The sequence below is a fragment of the Eptatretus burgeri genome, chromosome 6 (assembly GCF_056783735.1).
Source record: "Eptatretus burgeri isolate ZD-2024b chromosome 6, Ebu_testis_v1, whole genome shotgun sequence".
Taxonomy (NCBI): Eukaryota; Metazoa; Chordata; class Myxini; order Myxiniformes; family Myxinidae; genus Eptatretus; species Eptatretus burgeri.
Genome location: NC_140966.1, coordinates 102,990,299 through 103,008,652, shown reverse-complemented (window position 1 = coordinate 103,008,652; position 18,354 = coordinate 102,990,299). Strand labels below are relative to the sequence as shown.

Genomic DNA, 18,354 nt, shown 5'->3' with positions numbered 1-18,354 from the left:
AGCAGCCACACCGTTTCAGCGATCATGACCAAGCTGGGTACAGACGTCGGCCATGGTCCAACTTAGTCACGTGTCGTTTTTGGTGAGTCACGGTCAGCGAAATTCTTATTTTCGCAATAACGTCCGCTAAAATGATCGTATCGACTTCAAACCAAATCCAAAATGTGCATCTTCCAATTCTGCAGCCAACCCTATGTCTCATTGGGGTGTCACACCAACACCCTTCTTAGCGGTCAGGGGTCGAATGTCAGGGGTGTCGGGTCAAAAATTTCAAATTGCGATAAAAACGCCATTTCAAGTCCAATTGACTTCCAAGTTATGATCATGACCAAACTAAGTGCTATAACTCATTAAACAGTAGCACTATCGACTTATAAGAACCAAATTGATTTCCAGGTTTTTATTTCAGAGATCATGGAGATATGACAAAGTTATTCCGGCAATTCCTTGCTCAACGAGCAATTTCATTTGGTTGTTTATCTGTTTGTGTACGGGATATCTCAAAAAGTTGTGGACGGATCCGGATGAAATTTTGTGGATGGGTTCGGTGTGTGACAAGGAGGAACTGATTAGATTTTGATGAAGATCCGGATTGGGATCCGACTACTCAAATGATTTAAGTGATTCTTCACCATTGAGAGATAGGGCCAAAAACGATATACAGCACGATATCTCAAAAAGTTTTGCACGGATTCGGACGAAACTTGGTGGACAGGTTGGGTGTGTGGCAAGGACGAATTGGTTCGAATTTGGTGAAGATCTGAATCCGGATCTGGATACAAGACTTATTTAATTTTTTAAGTGATTCTTCACCATTGAGAGATCGGGCCAAAAAACGATGCAGTCCTGCATGGCATGATATATCAAAAATGTCATGGGCTCAATATGTTCTCGTGGATCAGGCATTAGGCAGCAGAGGTATGCGCTCTCCCGAGAACCCTTCCAGTTGTTTCTGTTCCAGCGTGTCTTCTAGGACATTCCTCCATTTCAATTTCACGTGCTCCACCCGCGGCTCCACTATCTTGGATTGGTACTCGTCATTGTGCTTGGTCGTCCCGCGAACAGATACGTCACCTGATCAGATGCATCCGTTACTTCGACGTCACAATCGATCGAAATCGATTGATAAACGGTGACCTGACGAGGATCAGAAATAGTCCAAGAGCATTAGGGTTTAACCTGGACATTTTTGGTAACAAGCTGATTTTTTCAGGAAAGGTCCAGGAATGTGTGTGAAATAACATACTAAAAGTCCTCATGAATCCTCCTTGAGCGTTTTCCGCAATCCAAAATGGCGCCAAAGATGGTTGCAATTTCCTGTTTTTCTCATGACCCTGTGACTAAGTTACCTCAATATGCACTTTAAATCTCTAAATATATTATGTCTTGAGAAATAAGGAACTCATTCAGATACTTTGAAGTACAAAGGAAACAATAAAACCACTGAAGTTCTTTCTGAAATTCAAATGGTGCTCAAAATGTCCGCCACTTATCAACACACTGCTGTTTTAGCCTGTTTCAAGAGGCAAAGACATTCAAAACAAGATCATGCGAGAGATTCAAACCTCAAAAGTTTCAGATGAATCTTTACCTTACGCATGCACACACCTAGTTGCATCAGTCATTGTCTTCATCGTCGGATGCTGTATCTTCAATGTTGATGTCCTCTGAAGTTGGGGTAATATCATCGTCGGCATCTATAAGAGTTGGTGCTGTATTGTTGCAATTGAGACCACTGCATTTACTGCACATTGAGGTACAAAAGAGCCCAAGTTTCTTGCAGCTACATGTCATGCTTCTGCAACCATCTGGTTTACACCCACATGCCACCATGTTCAGCAAAGTGTCGGGTGCAACAGCAATGTCTGTTTCTACCGGGGTAAGAGTCCCGTCCTGAAATCGCCAGCCCCATTCTGTTGGAGATAAGGAGTTACCCATCCATTCCTGGACGGTAAGATAGCCGCGATATGAATGTTGCTTTGCTGCAGCACTAGTTGGAGGTAGACTTTCTAGCTGAAAGGATGAACTCAGGGAACTGCGACCGATTGCCCGTTTGTATGCGATGTGACGGTAGTCATCAAGAGATTCAAAACTGCTGGCTCCATAAAGCTTAAGAATGAAGCCTTCCCCAGCTTTTTCCACCTCGTCATGGGTGCTTCCACTGTTTGTGAAGGTATCCAGCAAGTCGTAGTCCCGCTTCTTGTGCACCATGTTGAAAGCTTTACGCTTGCCCTGACGATAGATCGCAGAGACCGTGTCACATCCCGTCACAGCATGAAGAAACATCAAGTGATTTCTTGTGTCCCCTATGGCATGCTGAATCTCATGAATGTTGAAGACCGTGACAGGATTACTGCGGCATAGCATGTACACATCTGTGGAAGAGGTTGCCCGAGCAACTAGCATTACCAGTAAGTCTGTGTCCGTACCAACGACAGCAACTGGCACATGTTCTGACTCTGCCAGTGCTAGTGCTGTGGAGACAATCAGGGTGTCGGCGTCTGCTTCTGCCTGGACTTTTGGAAGAACTCAAGAGGTCTTATTGGTACTTGCGTGCTTCAGCATCTCTTAAGATGTATTCTAATGAGTTCCTCATACTTCAAAACATATATGTAGACATTTAAAGTGTGTTTTGGGGAAACCTGCTTGCAAAGTTATGAGAAAAACAGAAGAGGCGGCCATTTTGGACGCTATCTTGGATTGCGGAAAACGCTCAAGGAGGATTTATGAGGACTTTTAGTATGTTATTCTAGACATATTCCTGGACCTATCGTGAAAAAATCAGCTTGTTACCAAAAATGTCCAGGTTAGGGCCTATTTTGACCTAATGCTCTTGGACTAAAAGGAATATATATATATATATATATATATATATATATATATATATATATATATATATATATATATATATATATATATATATATATATATATATATATATATATATATATCTTCTTCTTTCGGCTGCTCCCGTTTGGGGTCGCCACAGCGGATCATCCGTACGATCCGCAGACTGATTTGGCACATGTTTTACGTCGGATGCCCTTCCTGACGCAACCCTGGTCACCTCTTACGACACAGGGATATGGTACACCTATTTTAACCGGGGTATACACCGGCCCAGATATATATATATATATATATATATATATATATATATATATATATATATATATATATATATATATATATATATATATATGTCCTTTTGGGGAGGTGTTTGTTCAACACGAAACAGGTGCAGGATCAGCCTTCGGCTGAGGGACAGACGACGTGGGAGGAGGTAAAAATATTCCGCCGTGTTTTCGGATTTCCTAAAAAATGGTCCTTTCACATAAAGTTAATAACAAATGCCTCAATCACCAATCCTCTGCGTCAATAGGAAATGCCACCATGTTTTTGGGAAATTAATCGAATAAAAAATCAGTCGAAAAAAAACTTCCACAATATAATTGACCATAAAACAACAACAACGATCATTTCCGGTTTGTTTTTGTTCCGGATTGTGGGCGGAGCCTGCGAATCCGTTCTGGTTTTAGGCGGAGCGTCATTGTGTTCCGGTTGGGGGCGGGAAATGGAGATGGTGAAAGTGGAATCTCATTCTTTTGAACCGAAAACTGCACAAATCAACCGCTCAGGTGAGAGGGAAAGTTTGCGAGGTGGTATTGAGCAGTGACATATCATGTACCACTGTATGTTGATTTATTTAACGTTATGATGGACGCGATTTAAAGGCGACCCACATCTGCGCTTCTCCTCAGAGGGAGTGCAAAATGCTGCCTTCAGAGGCCATCTATATATTATGTACGCCAGTTAGGAAAATCGACCGAAGGGAGGGATGGCAGCAGCAAGATGTGGTAGTGTGACAAAAGTTCGGAGAGAAGACACAGTTGTGCAGGAAATTGTAGGAAAGAGGGAATGGTTACGGTTGGAGCATTAGGAGATTTGAATTGGAGGGAGAGGATTGGGTGAGGAGCGAGGAAAGGTGGAGGGGTGAGGAGGGAGGGAAGAGGGGGTGAGAAGAGGAGAGGAGGGAAGAGGGGGTGAGAAGAGGAGAGGAGAGGAGGGAAGAGGGGGTGAGAAGAGGAGAGGAGAGGAGGGAAGAGGGGGTGAGAAGAGGAGAGGAGTGGAGGTGGGGTGAGAAGAGGAGAGGAGTGGAGGTGGGGTGAGAAGAGGAGGGGTGGAGGTGGGGTGAGAAGAGAAGAGGAGGGGTGGAGGTGGGGTGAGAAGAGAAGAGGAGGGGTGGAGGTGGGGTGAGAAGAGAAGAGAAGAGGAGGGGTGGAGGTGGGGTGAGAAGAGAAGAGGAGGGGTGGAGGTGGGGTGAGAAGAGAAGAGGAGGGGTGGAGGTGGGGTGAGAAGAGAAGAGGAGGGGTGGAGGTGGGGTGAGAAGAGAAGAGGAGGGGTGGAGGTGGGGTGAGAAGAGAAGAGGAGGGGTGGAGGTGGGGTGAGAAGAGAAGAGGAGGGGTGGAGGTGGGGTGAGAAGAGAAGAGGAGGGGTGGAGGTGGGGTGAGAAGAGAAGAGGAGGGGTGGAGGTGGGGTGAGAAGAGAAGAGGAGGGGTGGAGGTGGGGTGAGAAGAGAAGAGGAGGGGTGGAGGTGGGGTGAGAAGAGAAGAGGAGGGGTGGAGGTGGGGTGAGAAGAGAAGAGGAGGGGTGGAGGTGGGGTGAGAAGAGAAGAGGAGGGGTGGAGGTGGGGTGAGAAGAGAAGAGGAGGGGTGGAGGTGGGGTGAGAGGAGAGGAGGGGTGGAGGTGGGGTGAGAATAGGGGTGAGGGGTGGAGGTGGGGTGAGGGGAGGGAAGGTGATTGGTGGAGAGGGTGAGAGGGGAGGGAAGGTGATTGGTGGAGAGAGTGAGAGGGGAGGGCAGGTGATTGGTGGGGAGGGAAGGTGATTGGTGGAGAGAGTGATAGGGGAGGGAAGGTGAGGGGTGGAGAAGGTTAGGGGTTGAAGTGGTGAGGAGAGGGTTGGGATGGGGTGGGGTGAGTGGGGGGTGAGGAATGGAGCAGTGAGAGCAGTTTAAAATGACTAAATAATAATAATAATAATAATAAACGTTATACTTGCGTACCTAATAAATCGATGGCTTCAAAGACATTCCAATGCAAACTCTGTGCCACGAGGTGCATTATTTATTCTTTTCATTCATTTCCCATTCTCTGGGGATTACTTTGTTTCAGCAGGCCTGGTTTGAGAGGATGCAAACCATCACAAAGCTTCGGTGACTTGTTCGTTGACTTCTATGTTATTTTTTCCAGTGTTCAGAGGCTCGTGAAGGAGCTTGCACACACGCAGGGTGTCGAACCAGCACGTTAGGAGACATCCATGTACTCTAACATGAGCTGTCTGGACAATCATACAAAATGAATGAATGAAAGCGGTATGTGGGATTCGAACCTGGCATCCCTGCATGATGAACACTGTGTTTAGATGGGAGTACAAATCAGGCTGACCCAAAGAGGGTAACAGGGAAAGGGTGAGATCCAGGGACGCACTGAGATGGGGTCGGGCCTTTCCCTTGACCACAGGATGCAGTGTTGAGTCTACAAATAGACCCTCTGCCCCATACTCCTTTTAATTTGGTTATTTCTGCTACTTGACAGGCAATGTGAGATGTCTCCCCACCGTCCCTCCTCACCCTCCACCACACCCATCCCCCATGTAAAACACTCGGTGTGCCCCCCAGTGAGATACCTTGATGTGGGTAAGCTTGATTTTTGCTTCGTTTGTGCAGCCGATGAACCCGTGAACCGTATGTTGCAGGTTTGTCATCCACCGTGAAAGCGGAGCCGGAAGCTTTCGAGTTTACATTTTCAGAAGGTGAGTTGTTCCCGCCACTCCGCCGGGGTAAGCAGTCTTTATTAAGGCAAATTGGATTCAGTGAGCCGAAGTTGGTTTTAATTTCAAATTGTATTTAATTGATGGCCAGTGTGTTGATCTTGGAGATGACACAAAGTTGAACTTCCATTCAGGGCCAGGCACGTGGCCTGGTAATATTTATTTAATTTTTGTTCACCGGTGGAATGTTTCAAATCACCCAAAGATAACTCTGTGTGGGTCATGGGGGCAGGGGGGCTCCAGCTGCGAACCTTCTTCGAACAGACCTTATAAAGTGAAGTTCACAACTCAAATGCACTATTTTTGTAAATGGGCCGTCCAGAGCATGGTCACAGGTGGCTGGGCTTCACCAAATTAGCTTGGAGAATGGCGTGCGTGTCTGCACGTGTGCGGGCGTCCCGTTCCAAGACCGACAAAATAAGTAGTGCCGGATAAGCGCCACAGATTACCATTCATTTACTGGGTCTCCTTCCCTTCCCTTCCCTTCGTGTGCAGCCTTTTTTGGCTGTTTGTTGCATCATTAGGTTGGGGCGTGGCTATGCTGCTGATGCAGTGCCCCTATTACCAGTACACTGGTGTTCATTTCGCTGACCAAGGAAGGATGACAGGCTGAGTCAACCCCCTGGTGTTAATTCATCGGTAAAAACGGGGATCGAACTCAGGACCTTAGGATTCCAAGCCACCACCCTAACCGCTAGGCCAACGCCAGGCTTACTGGGTCCCCTCAATTGCCAACAATCCTTGTAAGATGAGGTTCATCATCGCGGGTTGAGAATGTACTTGTACACTGAAACAAATTTCAAAATGAGTGACAAAATAATAATAATAATAATAAAGGAGTTTTTGTTCTGCTTTAATTTCTGATCCCCCCACCCCCCTTTCTCCCCCGCTTCACATAATACAATAACATTCCACAAGACAAACTCATGGAGGGATTGGACAGAGCAAGAGATAAAACTTTTACCGGAGGTGGTTAAGTGTACTTGTATTGCAGTCTATCAATGACGAGCACACTGGCCTACAAAGGGAAGTCTATCTTGAGGTAGTTTTTAGAAACAATAATTGAAAGTGTTACATTTCTGTTGAAGAACAATGGCTATTTAACATCGAAGAGGCATTCCAGAGTTTGAATTCGGCCTCTTTTTGGAATGTATTCCTGCTCGTGTTTGAGGGTGAAAGTCTCATTTACACCACTCCTTTACAGACAATAGGAACAATCGAGCAGAGAAGGAGTTAAGGGGCAGGGCAGTGGTGGTTCAGAGTTGATGGTAAAGGTAGTGTTGGTATTCACACAGTACACAGCAGCTAAGATATATACGACATCATGCCTTTTAAAAAATTTATTATTATTATTATTTTTGTGTGAGACAGGTAATTTCATGTACTCCCAACCATTCTGCAAAGAAAAATGTCCGAATGGATTGTACTGTGACTTGTATCAATGACTGTCATCCTTCGCATTTACTTCAATGACTTGATGCTGTGGAAAAATCGTAAAATATAAATGAAAACTTTGTCAGTGATGATGGAACCACACCAGAATCCAAGGTTTGACTTCTCGAGGGAAAGTATGTAAAGCCATTCATGCGTCCTCCCTCATGCCGTTACAACCTTGCACCCCCCCCACCCCTTACCTCCCACCCAGTACAACCTCCTCCTTGTAGTGACCACCTTCACCTGCCTCTACCCCTTGAGCTACCACCCTCGTCCGCTCTTCCCCCTCCCCCCAAGCGACCACCCTCTCCCCCCCGGAGTGACCTCCCTCTTCCTCCTCACCCCCCGAGCGACCTCCCCTCCTCCCCCCCCCCCGGAGCGACCTCCCCCACCCCCGCTCTCCTTAAGCCCTCCTGGAGCGACCTCCCTCATCCGCTCTCCTCCTCCCCTTCCCCCCCGAGCAGCGACCTCCCTCTTCACCCCCCAGAGCAACCTCAGTCTTCCCCCCCCGGAGCGACCTCCCTCCTCCCCCACCCCCGGAGCGACCTCCCTCCTCCCCCCACCCCCGGAGCGACCTCCCTCCCCCCGGAGCGACCTCCCTCCCTCCCCCACGGAGCGACCTCCCCCCTCCCCCCGGAGCGACCTCCCCCGCCCCCGCTCTCCTTAAGCCCTCCTGGAGCGACCTCCCTCATCCGTTCTCCTCCTCCCCTTCCCCCCCCGAGCAGCGACCTCCCTCTTCACCCCCCCCAGAGCAACCTCAGTCTTCCCCACCCCCCGGAGCGACCTACCTCTTCCCCACCCCCGGAGCGACCTACCTCTTCCCCACCCCCCGGAGCGACCTACCTCTTCCCCACCCCCGGAGCGACCTACCTCTTCCCCATCCCCCCGGAGCGACCTACCTCTTCCCCATCCCCCCCGGAGCGACCTACCTCTTCCCCATCCCCCCGGAGCGGCCTACCTCTTCCCCACGCCCTCCCCCCGGGAGCGACCTACCTCTTCCCCATCCCCCCCGGAGCGACCTACCTCTTCCCCATCCCCCCCGGAGCGACCTACCTCTTCCCCATCCCCCCGGAGCGGCCTACCTCTTCCCCACGCCCTCCCCCCGGGAGCGACCTACCTCTTCCCCATCCCCCCCGGAGCGACCTACCTCTTCCCCATCCCCCCGGAGCGACCTACCTCTTCCCCATCCCCCCCGGAGCGGCCTACCTCTTCCCCACGCCCTCCCCCGGGAGCGACATACCTCTTCCCCACCCCCCGGAGCGACCTACCTCTTCCCCCCCAGAGCAATCTTCCTCTCCCCCCTCCCCCAGAGTAACCTCCCTCCGCCCCCCTCCCTTCTCTGCTCTCCTCCCTCCCCTCCCCCAGAGCAACCTCCCTCATCCATTCCTCCCCTCCCCCCCAGAGAGATATTCCTCTACTACCTCCCCCCACTGAGCGACCTCCCTTATGCGCCAACCTCCCTCGTCCACTTCCCCCCATGCCCCACTTCCCGCCATCCCTCCCTGCCGCCAACCCAACTTTCCTCCCTTGCCCGTCCCAACCTGACCTCCCTTTCTGCTTTGCAAATGTTCAGTACATTGAGTATTTTACTCTGTCCAGTGAAACCTGATATTTTTTGAAGTACACCACCACACCTTACCAGTCAACAACATTCCATGTACTTGTACCCTTAAATAAAGGATTTCTGGAGCAATCTGAAATATTTTGAAAAGGGGCACAATAAAACTGTGGGACTTCTATATGATACGAGATGACCCATGAATATATGGGACTTGTGTTCCCAGGAGGTTTTATATGGGACTTGTGTTCCTGTTGTGACAGTGGTTGATAAAAAAAATCATTTAAAAAGAAAAAGAAAAGATAGCTCCAGTTAACTATACCACTGAGGTTGTTTGCATTGATCAAATAATCCCAGAGTACTTGACTGAATCGGGAATTGATTTTTTTAGCAATTTTTTTTGTTGCCCGATTTGAACGAAATTTTCGATTGCGCGTCAATGTGAAAAAAAACGGAGAAAAGAAAGTCGAAGAAATGATTGTGCGTCATCTTCTAAACACAATTTTATTTATTAATGAACACGGAAGTATTAGATGAAAATGGCGATGTTTATTTTATGCTTAAAAATAAATCATTCTTTGTCTATACTAAATGTTTGAGATTTTAAAATAAATCATTTCAAGAAAGAAAAAAAAAGATAGCTCCACTGAACTATACTGCTGAGGTTGTTTGCATTGATCAAATTCTCCCGAAGAGTACTTGACTGAATCGGTAGTTGATTTTTTTTAAAATAATTTTTTCGTTGCCCGATTTGAATGAAACTTGATACTGCACACCGCAGGAGAATGGTGAGTAAGGTGGGCCAAAAAATTTTGCGCTATCGTGTACCATTTTGGCTGTATTTCGGGAACATACATGCATACATACATACATACATACATACATACATACATACATACATACATACAAGATGAGTTTTAGTAATATATAGATAGATGAAGTGTGTGCGCGTGCGTGTGCGCGCGCTCCATAACTCCAAAACCGTGAAACCTAGCGTCCCAAAATTTTGCATGTATACGAAGAGAACTGTTTGGGTATATTAAAAACTCCTTTTGAAGATGATTTAGGCGGTGCTCATCACTAAAAAAAAAACCTGAGTAAGTCTTACCAAAATGGCAGTGCACCATCTTGGTCAGCCCTCTGTTGCATCGCTAGTTTCTTAAGCTGCCATTATGTTCAGCTTGCTCAAAAATGCCTTGCCTTGGAGCCACGATGACCTCTCAGGACTGATTAAAGTATATCATTGAAATCTGGCTTCGGATTTGAGGATCGGATCTCTTGGACTAAATAAATGTCAATGTGGAGTGAAATCTGAGAATTTAAAGAAATTAGCGATTCTTATAACTAAATGTATTTATTTAAGCAAGGCTGTCATTCGTCATTCTGCACTGTTGTCTTAATTCATACCTCCATCGGATCGGGTGTCACTCTACTCGGACTTGCGACACTTGTAGGAAACCCGGAGATTCGAATCTTCTGTTTTTAAAATTATCTCGATATGACGGACCCAGATTGAGTCTATTTCAAAGTATGAAAGTGGTGGGGATCGGAATGTCGGATCTGCCGAATATTTTTTGGCCATTTTTGAGCCAGAAGCATTCCCGATACTGCCAGACGGTTCTGAGATTTTAAAAAGAGAAGGGGAAATGCATATACAGTCGTATTAATGATTGCCTAAAGGCTCCTTTGTTCACCACTTATGTCTGGGCACTTGGCGTGTATCGAGCCTCACGGCTCAAAGAACCCTTTTTCATATTCAGCGAAGTGACAGTGGAATTTTCTTGTGACGGGCAGTATTTTGAGACGACGGGCGGTGTCCCCACGGTGTTCACACGTCCTTGTTTTTAATGACGTGACGCTGCTGAGTGAGCGATGTGGCATTACGTGCACAGTTGTCACCTGCGCTACGTTGGTGTTAATTCACGGGCAAAAAAAAAAAAAACAGTGTAAAATAATTTTATATAAGGCGACGTTGCATATGACGTTGTTGACTTTAATCGAATACTCTTATTCCACTATTTTGACCCCCCATTTCAGTTCCATTGCACCTTGTATCACTGCCATGATTGCCTCCGTGTGAGGGATGTTGCATAAAGTGTAAAAATCATAAAGAATACATCGTGTAAAGTAATTTTCTAAAATGTGTCGCTGCGTATAAGGTCATTGTCATTAATTGAATACATACTTCTATTGTGCTGCTTGTTGTAAAATAATTTTATTTGTGGGAGCGCGAAGGGTGGAAGGAGAGGTGTGTGTGTGTGTGTGTGTGTGTGTGTGTGTGTGTGTGTGTGTGTGTGTGTGTGTGTGTGTGTGTGACCGTGTGTGTGTGTGTGTGTGTGTGTGTGTGTGTGTGTGTGACCGTGTGTGTGTGTGACCGCTGTTTCTCGACAACCACTGGTCCGATCGAATTGAAACTTGCCAGGTATATTGCTGGGGACCTGAGTATGTGCCTTTTCAAGGTTTGATTTAATTGGACAAGTGCTTCCCAAGTTATGGCCATTTATTTACCAACCAATGACAAGACACGTTGCTGCGTAGGCATGGCCGATGGGGAAGAGAACCTCAGCCATTCCCCATTACGGGTTACAACGTACGGACTCCCGGATAGTGATGACTTACTGTATTCTAATAATTTATCAATTTCTTATGCGCATTTATAGATAAACACAATGCCCCAATCCAGTCGTCGTTTACGAGAGCGAAGGAACGGCCTGTGTGGTTGTTTCTGGCTCGCGGTTTAAAAGTTTTTTTTATTTTTTATTTTTTGGGGGGGGATATTGCACGTATGGGCACGCACGTACAGGCACGCTAGAGCGAAGGAACGGCCTGTGTGGTGGTTTCTGGCTCACGGTTTGAAAGTTTTGTTTTTAATTTTTTTTTTGGTTTGCACGTACGGGCACGTACTAGTGTACTATAATTGTGTGAAGTGTTTGTTCCAAAACACATAAGCTTTCCTTCTAATTGTACAGTTTCTTGAAATATCATGAACCTACCCCCTCTGAAATTTGAATTTTTGCTGATTTTACCAAGTTTAGGCCAAAATAACTCATGTGGGGGACCCGAAAAAATCACCGAAATATATATTTTGATAGAACTTGAGATCTACAAGAATCAAGAAATATATTGCAGCCTCATGTTCCACGAACACCTAAAACTCGTCACAGAGACGATCAAGGCGAGGGTAAATCATCTTTATCTCTTTGCTGATGACTCCACCCTCTGCTGTTCCATCTGTCATCCCTCAGACCGGCAAGCAGCAGCTTCTTCGCTCACTGCAGATCTGGATAAAATCACAAACTGGTCCAACACGTGGAACATGTATTTCAAGCCTGACAATTCTCACACTCTCACTATGTCTCTTCGAAAGGACTGTATAGAACCCCCCCCATATACTTTCTCACCAATCCTCTGGAAGAAGTCCTTTCATTCAAGCTTCTGGGTCTCACTATCTGCCATGATATTTCCTGGGAAAGCCAGTCGCCAACTGGGCATCCTCCGTTGTGCAAATTCCTTCTTCGGCCCACCTGAGCTCCTGACCACATACAAAGCTTTCGTCCGTAGCCTTATAGAGTACTGCTCTCCCCTCTGGGCTGGTGCTCCTTCCTCTCACCTTTCTTGGCTTCACGCTGTGGTAACCAAATCATTTAGGATCATTGACATCTCCCGCGATGAGGCTGAGTCTTTGGGCCTCTCACTCTCACTGCATGCAGGTTGGTGGTCTCCGGTCTCGCCCCCCCCCCCTGTCTGCGATATGTCCCCACCATATTTCCACAGGGCGCTCAAGGTCTGCCAGCCACCCCCTCTGGTAAAATTACAAAAATCACGAATCACTGCCCACCTTCACTCTATCATTCCTCTTTTTTTTCCCCACCTTTGGAGTAAATTCCCACACTCTCTTCAATCCCACTCTTCCCTCCAGGCCTTCAAAACAGCTGTTCACCACCACCACAGCTGTTCTTATCTTCCCCCAACCAAAACCATGATCTTTTCTACCCCCATTAATCCACCCCAAACCCACCTCCTTCAAATTGCCTGCCTTCCTTCCCAAAAGTTCCCTGTCGTGTAAGGTCCTGAAAGTCCCTGTAATGTCCATCTTGTATACCTCTTGTAATGTAATGCCCATGTCCATGACATCTTGTAATGTCCATGTTCCCTTCCCCATCCCTCTCCCTTCTACACATCTCTTAATGTCTCTGTTCATCACTCTTTTGTCCTTCCCTCTCCCGCCCCTCTTGTCTCGTGCCCCCCTTGCTGTGTGTTGTGTGTTAGCTCTCATACGCGCTTTGACAGTGTATACAAAAAAAAAACCATCATCCAGAAACTGGCGGGCACCAGCTGGGGTCAGATGCATGCACTCTTTGCACTGCTCGCCTCGCTCTTGTGTACTCTACAGTGGAATACTGTTCCCCTGTTTGGGCAGAGATCAGCCACATAAAACACTTGGACACTGTCCTGAAAACACTGTTTAGTGGTCCACTGAAATCAACACCCATGCAGTGGCTCTCAATCTTGTCGAACATTCTACCTCCTGATGTGCTTCGGAAGGCAAGAATGCTGAGAGTTTGATCGCATCAAGCTAAACCAGAGCTTCCAATTCATGAAGACCTGCAGAACCTCCCAAAAATGCGACAAGTCATGCAAAGCTTTCTGGGGCTCAGCATATGTTGTGAATGATGTGGAGTTTGACACAAAGGACAAGTGGCGCAATCTCTGGATAGACAACACTTCTAACTAAGAACTGCTGAGTGATCTGACGGTAGAGCCTCCAGGTTTTGACCTTCCCCAGAAACTAATCTGCACTCAACAGGATCTGTATTCTCCATGTACGGACATCACACCTCCTCCACAAATGGAATATCAAAGACAGCCCAGCATGTGACTGTGGTTACGAGTCACCGACGGAAGTATATTGGTCAGTAGATTTTGTTTGTTTGTTTGTCTGTTTGTCAATCGTGTACAGGTCACAATTTTATACTGATCTTCACGAAACTTCACCACATGGTAGAGTTTGTCATTAGTCCAGAAGCCAGTCGGGTTGGTCGGTACCATCTTGGTGAAATAATTATCATAGTGATTTTTGGCAAGGTATACAACTCTAGAGTTAGAAAATATTTGATAGCATTGCATCGGTAGTAGCTTTTTGTGTGTTATTACCCTGTTTATATGCCTACCCTTAAATATGCTTTTGTGCAAAATGGCCAGTCCAAGGTAAGACATCCTATTTCAACTTAACAACATTTTTTTTTTATCAGTCAAACATTAACATTGAAATTTGTCTCACCTTTTGCTAAGATCATTTGCTTCTCAACAAAAAGTACTAAACATGCCCAGGTTGAAAGGTATGCCATTGGGGACACATATATCAGTGTCTATTTCCTGTGTGATAAATCATACCGCCTTTAGAAAAGTATTTGTCTATCATTTACTGTGGAAAGTAAATAAAAGTTCTGGAACATTATAATTACATGGGTGTTTAGCAAATTTATGAAGAAATCAAAAATCTAAGTTTCTTTTTTGTATGTTGTATATTAAGATCAGTATAGCAGACAATGTTACCCCATCCCCCAAATGAAAAAATACCTAATTTGGACAGATTTATGTGGTTTGGTCAATGTCATGATATTTTCTCTGTTGTTATTGAAGGATACTTTTGAAGAATCAAGCAAAGGTAAATGATAGCATGTTCATGAACAAGATTAATGGTTTTTCCCTGTAATTTCTCAAAAATACAGAATTTCAGGGATTTAGACACTCGATAATGCACATATGAAGGTATCAAACACCCGTATTACACAATATAAACCAATAAGACAGTAGCAAGATGGTTAATCATGTGCAATCTGATGAATGAGTCAAAGGTGAAAATGAAACAATCTTCTGTTGTAGGGCATAAAATTACAGAATAGAAACACAAATGTGGTGTTCCACACTAACAAGGCCATTACCTCGGCCCAATGTGTTGCTGATAAACATATTGTCTTATGGACCAAAGACGGGTCCTTTATAGTTTCTAAGACATCTCTGATCATATGCACTGATTATAAGTGATATAAAATGTTCAAGATTAACTTAAAAATCATCATTATCCACTTCTTCAATATCCTCATCCAAGCTTTCCCCATCGTCTGACTCAAAGATGGATATGTTCTGCAATGTATCAGCACTGGACTATCAGTGCCTGTAATTGCAAACGCTAAATGCTCGGCTAGTTTTAACAACTGTTTTGAAAAGCAAATAACATGAGCTACGTACCAAACAATTTTCAAGAAATCGAGCCTATAATAAGAGAGAACCATTAGTTGGTAAATAGAATGTCTTCTTCTGTCTTGCGTCAGTTTCAGAATTGTTTCTTTTGGGATGGGGTTACAAAACGGTTAATAACACACAAAAGGCTACCACCAATGCAATACTATCACATAGTTTCTGACTGTAGAGATGTATACCCTGCCAAAAATTATGATGAGCATTATTCCCCTCGGATGGTATCGGTGGCCAACAATTACCGGGTCTGGCTCATGGCCTACTGAGCAAGAAGCCCATTATTTAAGGCCAAAAGGTCAACATCGGCCAAAGGTCGGCAACTTCGGTGGTATTTCTGAAATCCTCAATTTTCATCCAATTAACTTGAAATTTGAAGAGAAGTTGCATATTTGGTTATTGAATTGAACCACCAATTATTGTTGAGGTCAAATATGTTTTACAGATTTTGCAAGTGTCATGCTCTGCACGACGTCTTCTTCTTGTTTGTCTGTTTGTATGCAGGATATCTCAAAGTTGTGCACGGATTAGGTGTTTGATAAGGATGAACTGATTAGAGTTTGGTGAAGATCCGGATCTGGCTAACTATAATTTTTTTTAAAGTGATTCTTCACCATTGGGAGATAGGACCAAAAACGATACATCGTACGATATCTCAAAAAGTTGTGGACGGGTTTAGATGAAACTTGGTGGACACGGGTGTGTGACGACGAAAAATTGATCAAATTTTGGTGAAGATCCGGAGACTATAATTATTTATTTTTTAAAAAAAAGTGATTCTTAACCATTGAGAGATGGAGCCAAAAACGATATATAGCATGATATTTCAAATATATATATATATATATATATATATATATATATATATATATATATATATATATATATATATATATATATATATATATATATATCGGGCCCAATATGTTATATTGGATTAAGCATTGCGTGACGGAGGTATTTGCTCCATCGAGTGTCCTTCTAGTTACCCTCGCCGAAGGAGAGGGAATTGCATTTTGGTCCATTTGTCTGTTTGTCTATCTATCTATCTGTCTGTTTTTCTTTCTTTGTCCGCACACAACTTCAGTGTTTTCTCCACAACCGCTTGTTGGATTGAGACAATTTTCACCAGAGGAGCGACTACTTACATAGAATGTTTCATTGATAACGAACAAATACAACCTGTCGCTTTGTTGTCTGTGGTGTGAATGGGAAGGGGGTGGAGAAAGAGAAAGTGAGAGAGAGGGGGGAGGGGAGCAGAGAGGATGGAGGGAAGAGAGGGGTGGCGAAGCAAGGAGTGGGTGAAGAAGGGGAGAAGAGCAAGGAAAGGAGGGGGGGGTGGAAATGGAGACAGAGACAGAGAGACACAGACACAAGGAGAGTGACAGAGGTGTGGGAGGAGAGTGTTGCATTTTATTCAGAGGGGAGGTGAGGAGGGGAAAGAAAGAAAGAGACAGAGTGGGGAGGGGGAGGGAGGAGGAAAAAAATAAAAAAGATAGGTGAGGGGTGGAGGTGGCGTTAGCAATGAGAGTGATATGTTTTGCTTAATGACCGAACACAAAGTTAAAAAAAATCTCATGTCAGAATAGATGTGCACACAATGACACAACATAGTTTGTAAAGTAATCCGCTGGCACATCTGCAAAAACTTTGATTTCTCAGTTCTGGAAAATTCATGGGAACATTAACCAAAAGCATGGACTGAAAACATGGAAATACCACTCACGTACGACCTAATGATCCCATCGAGCGTGAACATCGAAAACGAAGCATTGCGACCAGATATCTATCATACTTGGGGACAATAAAGAGAGAAGAAGGCATTGCGAATTGAGGTGCGAATTCCAGTGATCTTTGGATTAAACGATGCAGAAATCAAAAAATGACAAAACACCAAGACCTCAAGAATGAAGTGAAAAGATCCTGGAAGCTGAACAATGCCAAAGTTGTACCAGTGATAGCTGGAGCTCCGGGAATGATGACAAAGAACCTCACAGAGGTATTAAAAACCATCCCTAGGACTATTATAAGCAAACTGCAGTTTGAAGCTGTCCTGAACTCAGTGATGATCCTGAAGAGAACCCTCAGCACAAAACGTTGAGAACAGAAAACTTCACAGCTTGGTCCATGAATCGTGACTGCTTAACATAATGAAGGTGGATACTTTGAGCCTGCCCTTGGAGGACTCCATTTCACTTTTTGAAACCCGCATATGCAGATACCAATCAACAACCGACACACACACACACACACACACACACACACACACACACACACACACACACACACACACACACACACACACACACACACACACACACACACACACACACACACACACACACACACACACGGATATTTTGAGACCTGGGAGGGCTCCCTTCCATTTTCTGAAACCCCTATGTGGAAATAAAACGATGAACACAATTATTTACCTTGAAACAGTGTTCCTTGAAAGAGGATTTATAGTGGTTAATTAGCGAAATTCAATTCCAAAATATATCATGCCACAGAACACAAAATGTTGATCCAGACTCCATGTCTTCCCAGCTAGAACAAACATGGCGAACACCTGGTCGGATGGACCTTATTGGTTTTTTTATACCCCCGATATATATATATATATATATATATATATATATATATATGTATATATATATATATATATATATATGTGTATATATGTATATGTATATGTATATATATATATATATATGTATATATATATATATATATATATGTGTATATATGTATATGTGTATATGTATATATGTATATATATATATATATATGTATATGTATATGTATATATATATATATATGTATATATATAATATATATGTGTATGTATATATATATATATATGTATATATCAGGACGTATTATGTGATAATGGTCGTTCGTCCATCTGTCCGCACTCCAACTCCCAAAGTTTTCAACTTTCATGTTCCATATTTGGTACATTGGTAAAGACTGTACAGACGGTGTGTCATGACATACGTTCGTCATCCAAAGTGGTTGCCATGGCAACCAGGATGCTGTTTTCCATGTAATAGCACAATTCTGTATATACCTTCTTGTTCGGGCGTATATTGTGCTCACTTGAGCTCTTGTTAAAATATGTATCAATGTCGAAGTGAGAGGTGGATTACAAATGGAGATCGCACAAAACGATCCTTGCACACTTTCAGTGGCTAAGACACCTCCCGAGTCACCGCACGGCACCGCGAGACCCAAGAAAGGCTGAAACGTACATCTAATCGATGTGAGATTG

At 44.6% G+C, this 18,354-nt stretch overlaps 1 protein-coding gene across 6 annotated transcripts in view; it reads left to right on the top strand.

Annotated features, from left to right (window-relative positions):
• Window positions 1-3,513: 3,513 nt before the first annotated feature.
• LOC147025491 (uncharacterized) overlaps window positions 3,514-18,354 on the top strand; it is a 54,182-nt gene continuing 39,341 nt past the window's right edge. For 4 of the 6 annotated variants that reach the window (XR_015059644.1, XR_015059643.1, XM_085887011.1 and 1 more), the window contains exons 1-2: window positions 3,514-3,638; window positions 5,756-5,812. Coding sequence is in view for 4 of the 6 variants with exons in the window: in XM_085887011.1 (XP_085743137.1) it covers window positions 3,575-3,638; window positions 5,756-5,812 (121 nt within the window). In the remaining 2 variants the exon portion in view is untranslated. Of the gene's footprint in view, window positions 3,639-5,025; window positions 5,373-5,755; window positions 5,813-18,354 lie in introns of those variants that run through there. The other 2 variants (XM_085887012.1, XM_085887009.1) reach the window with 1 other exon arrangement.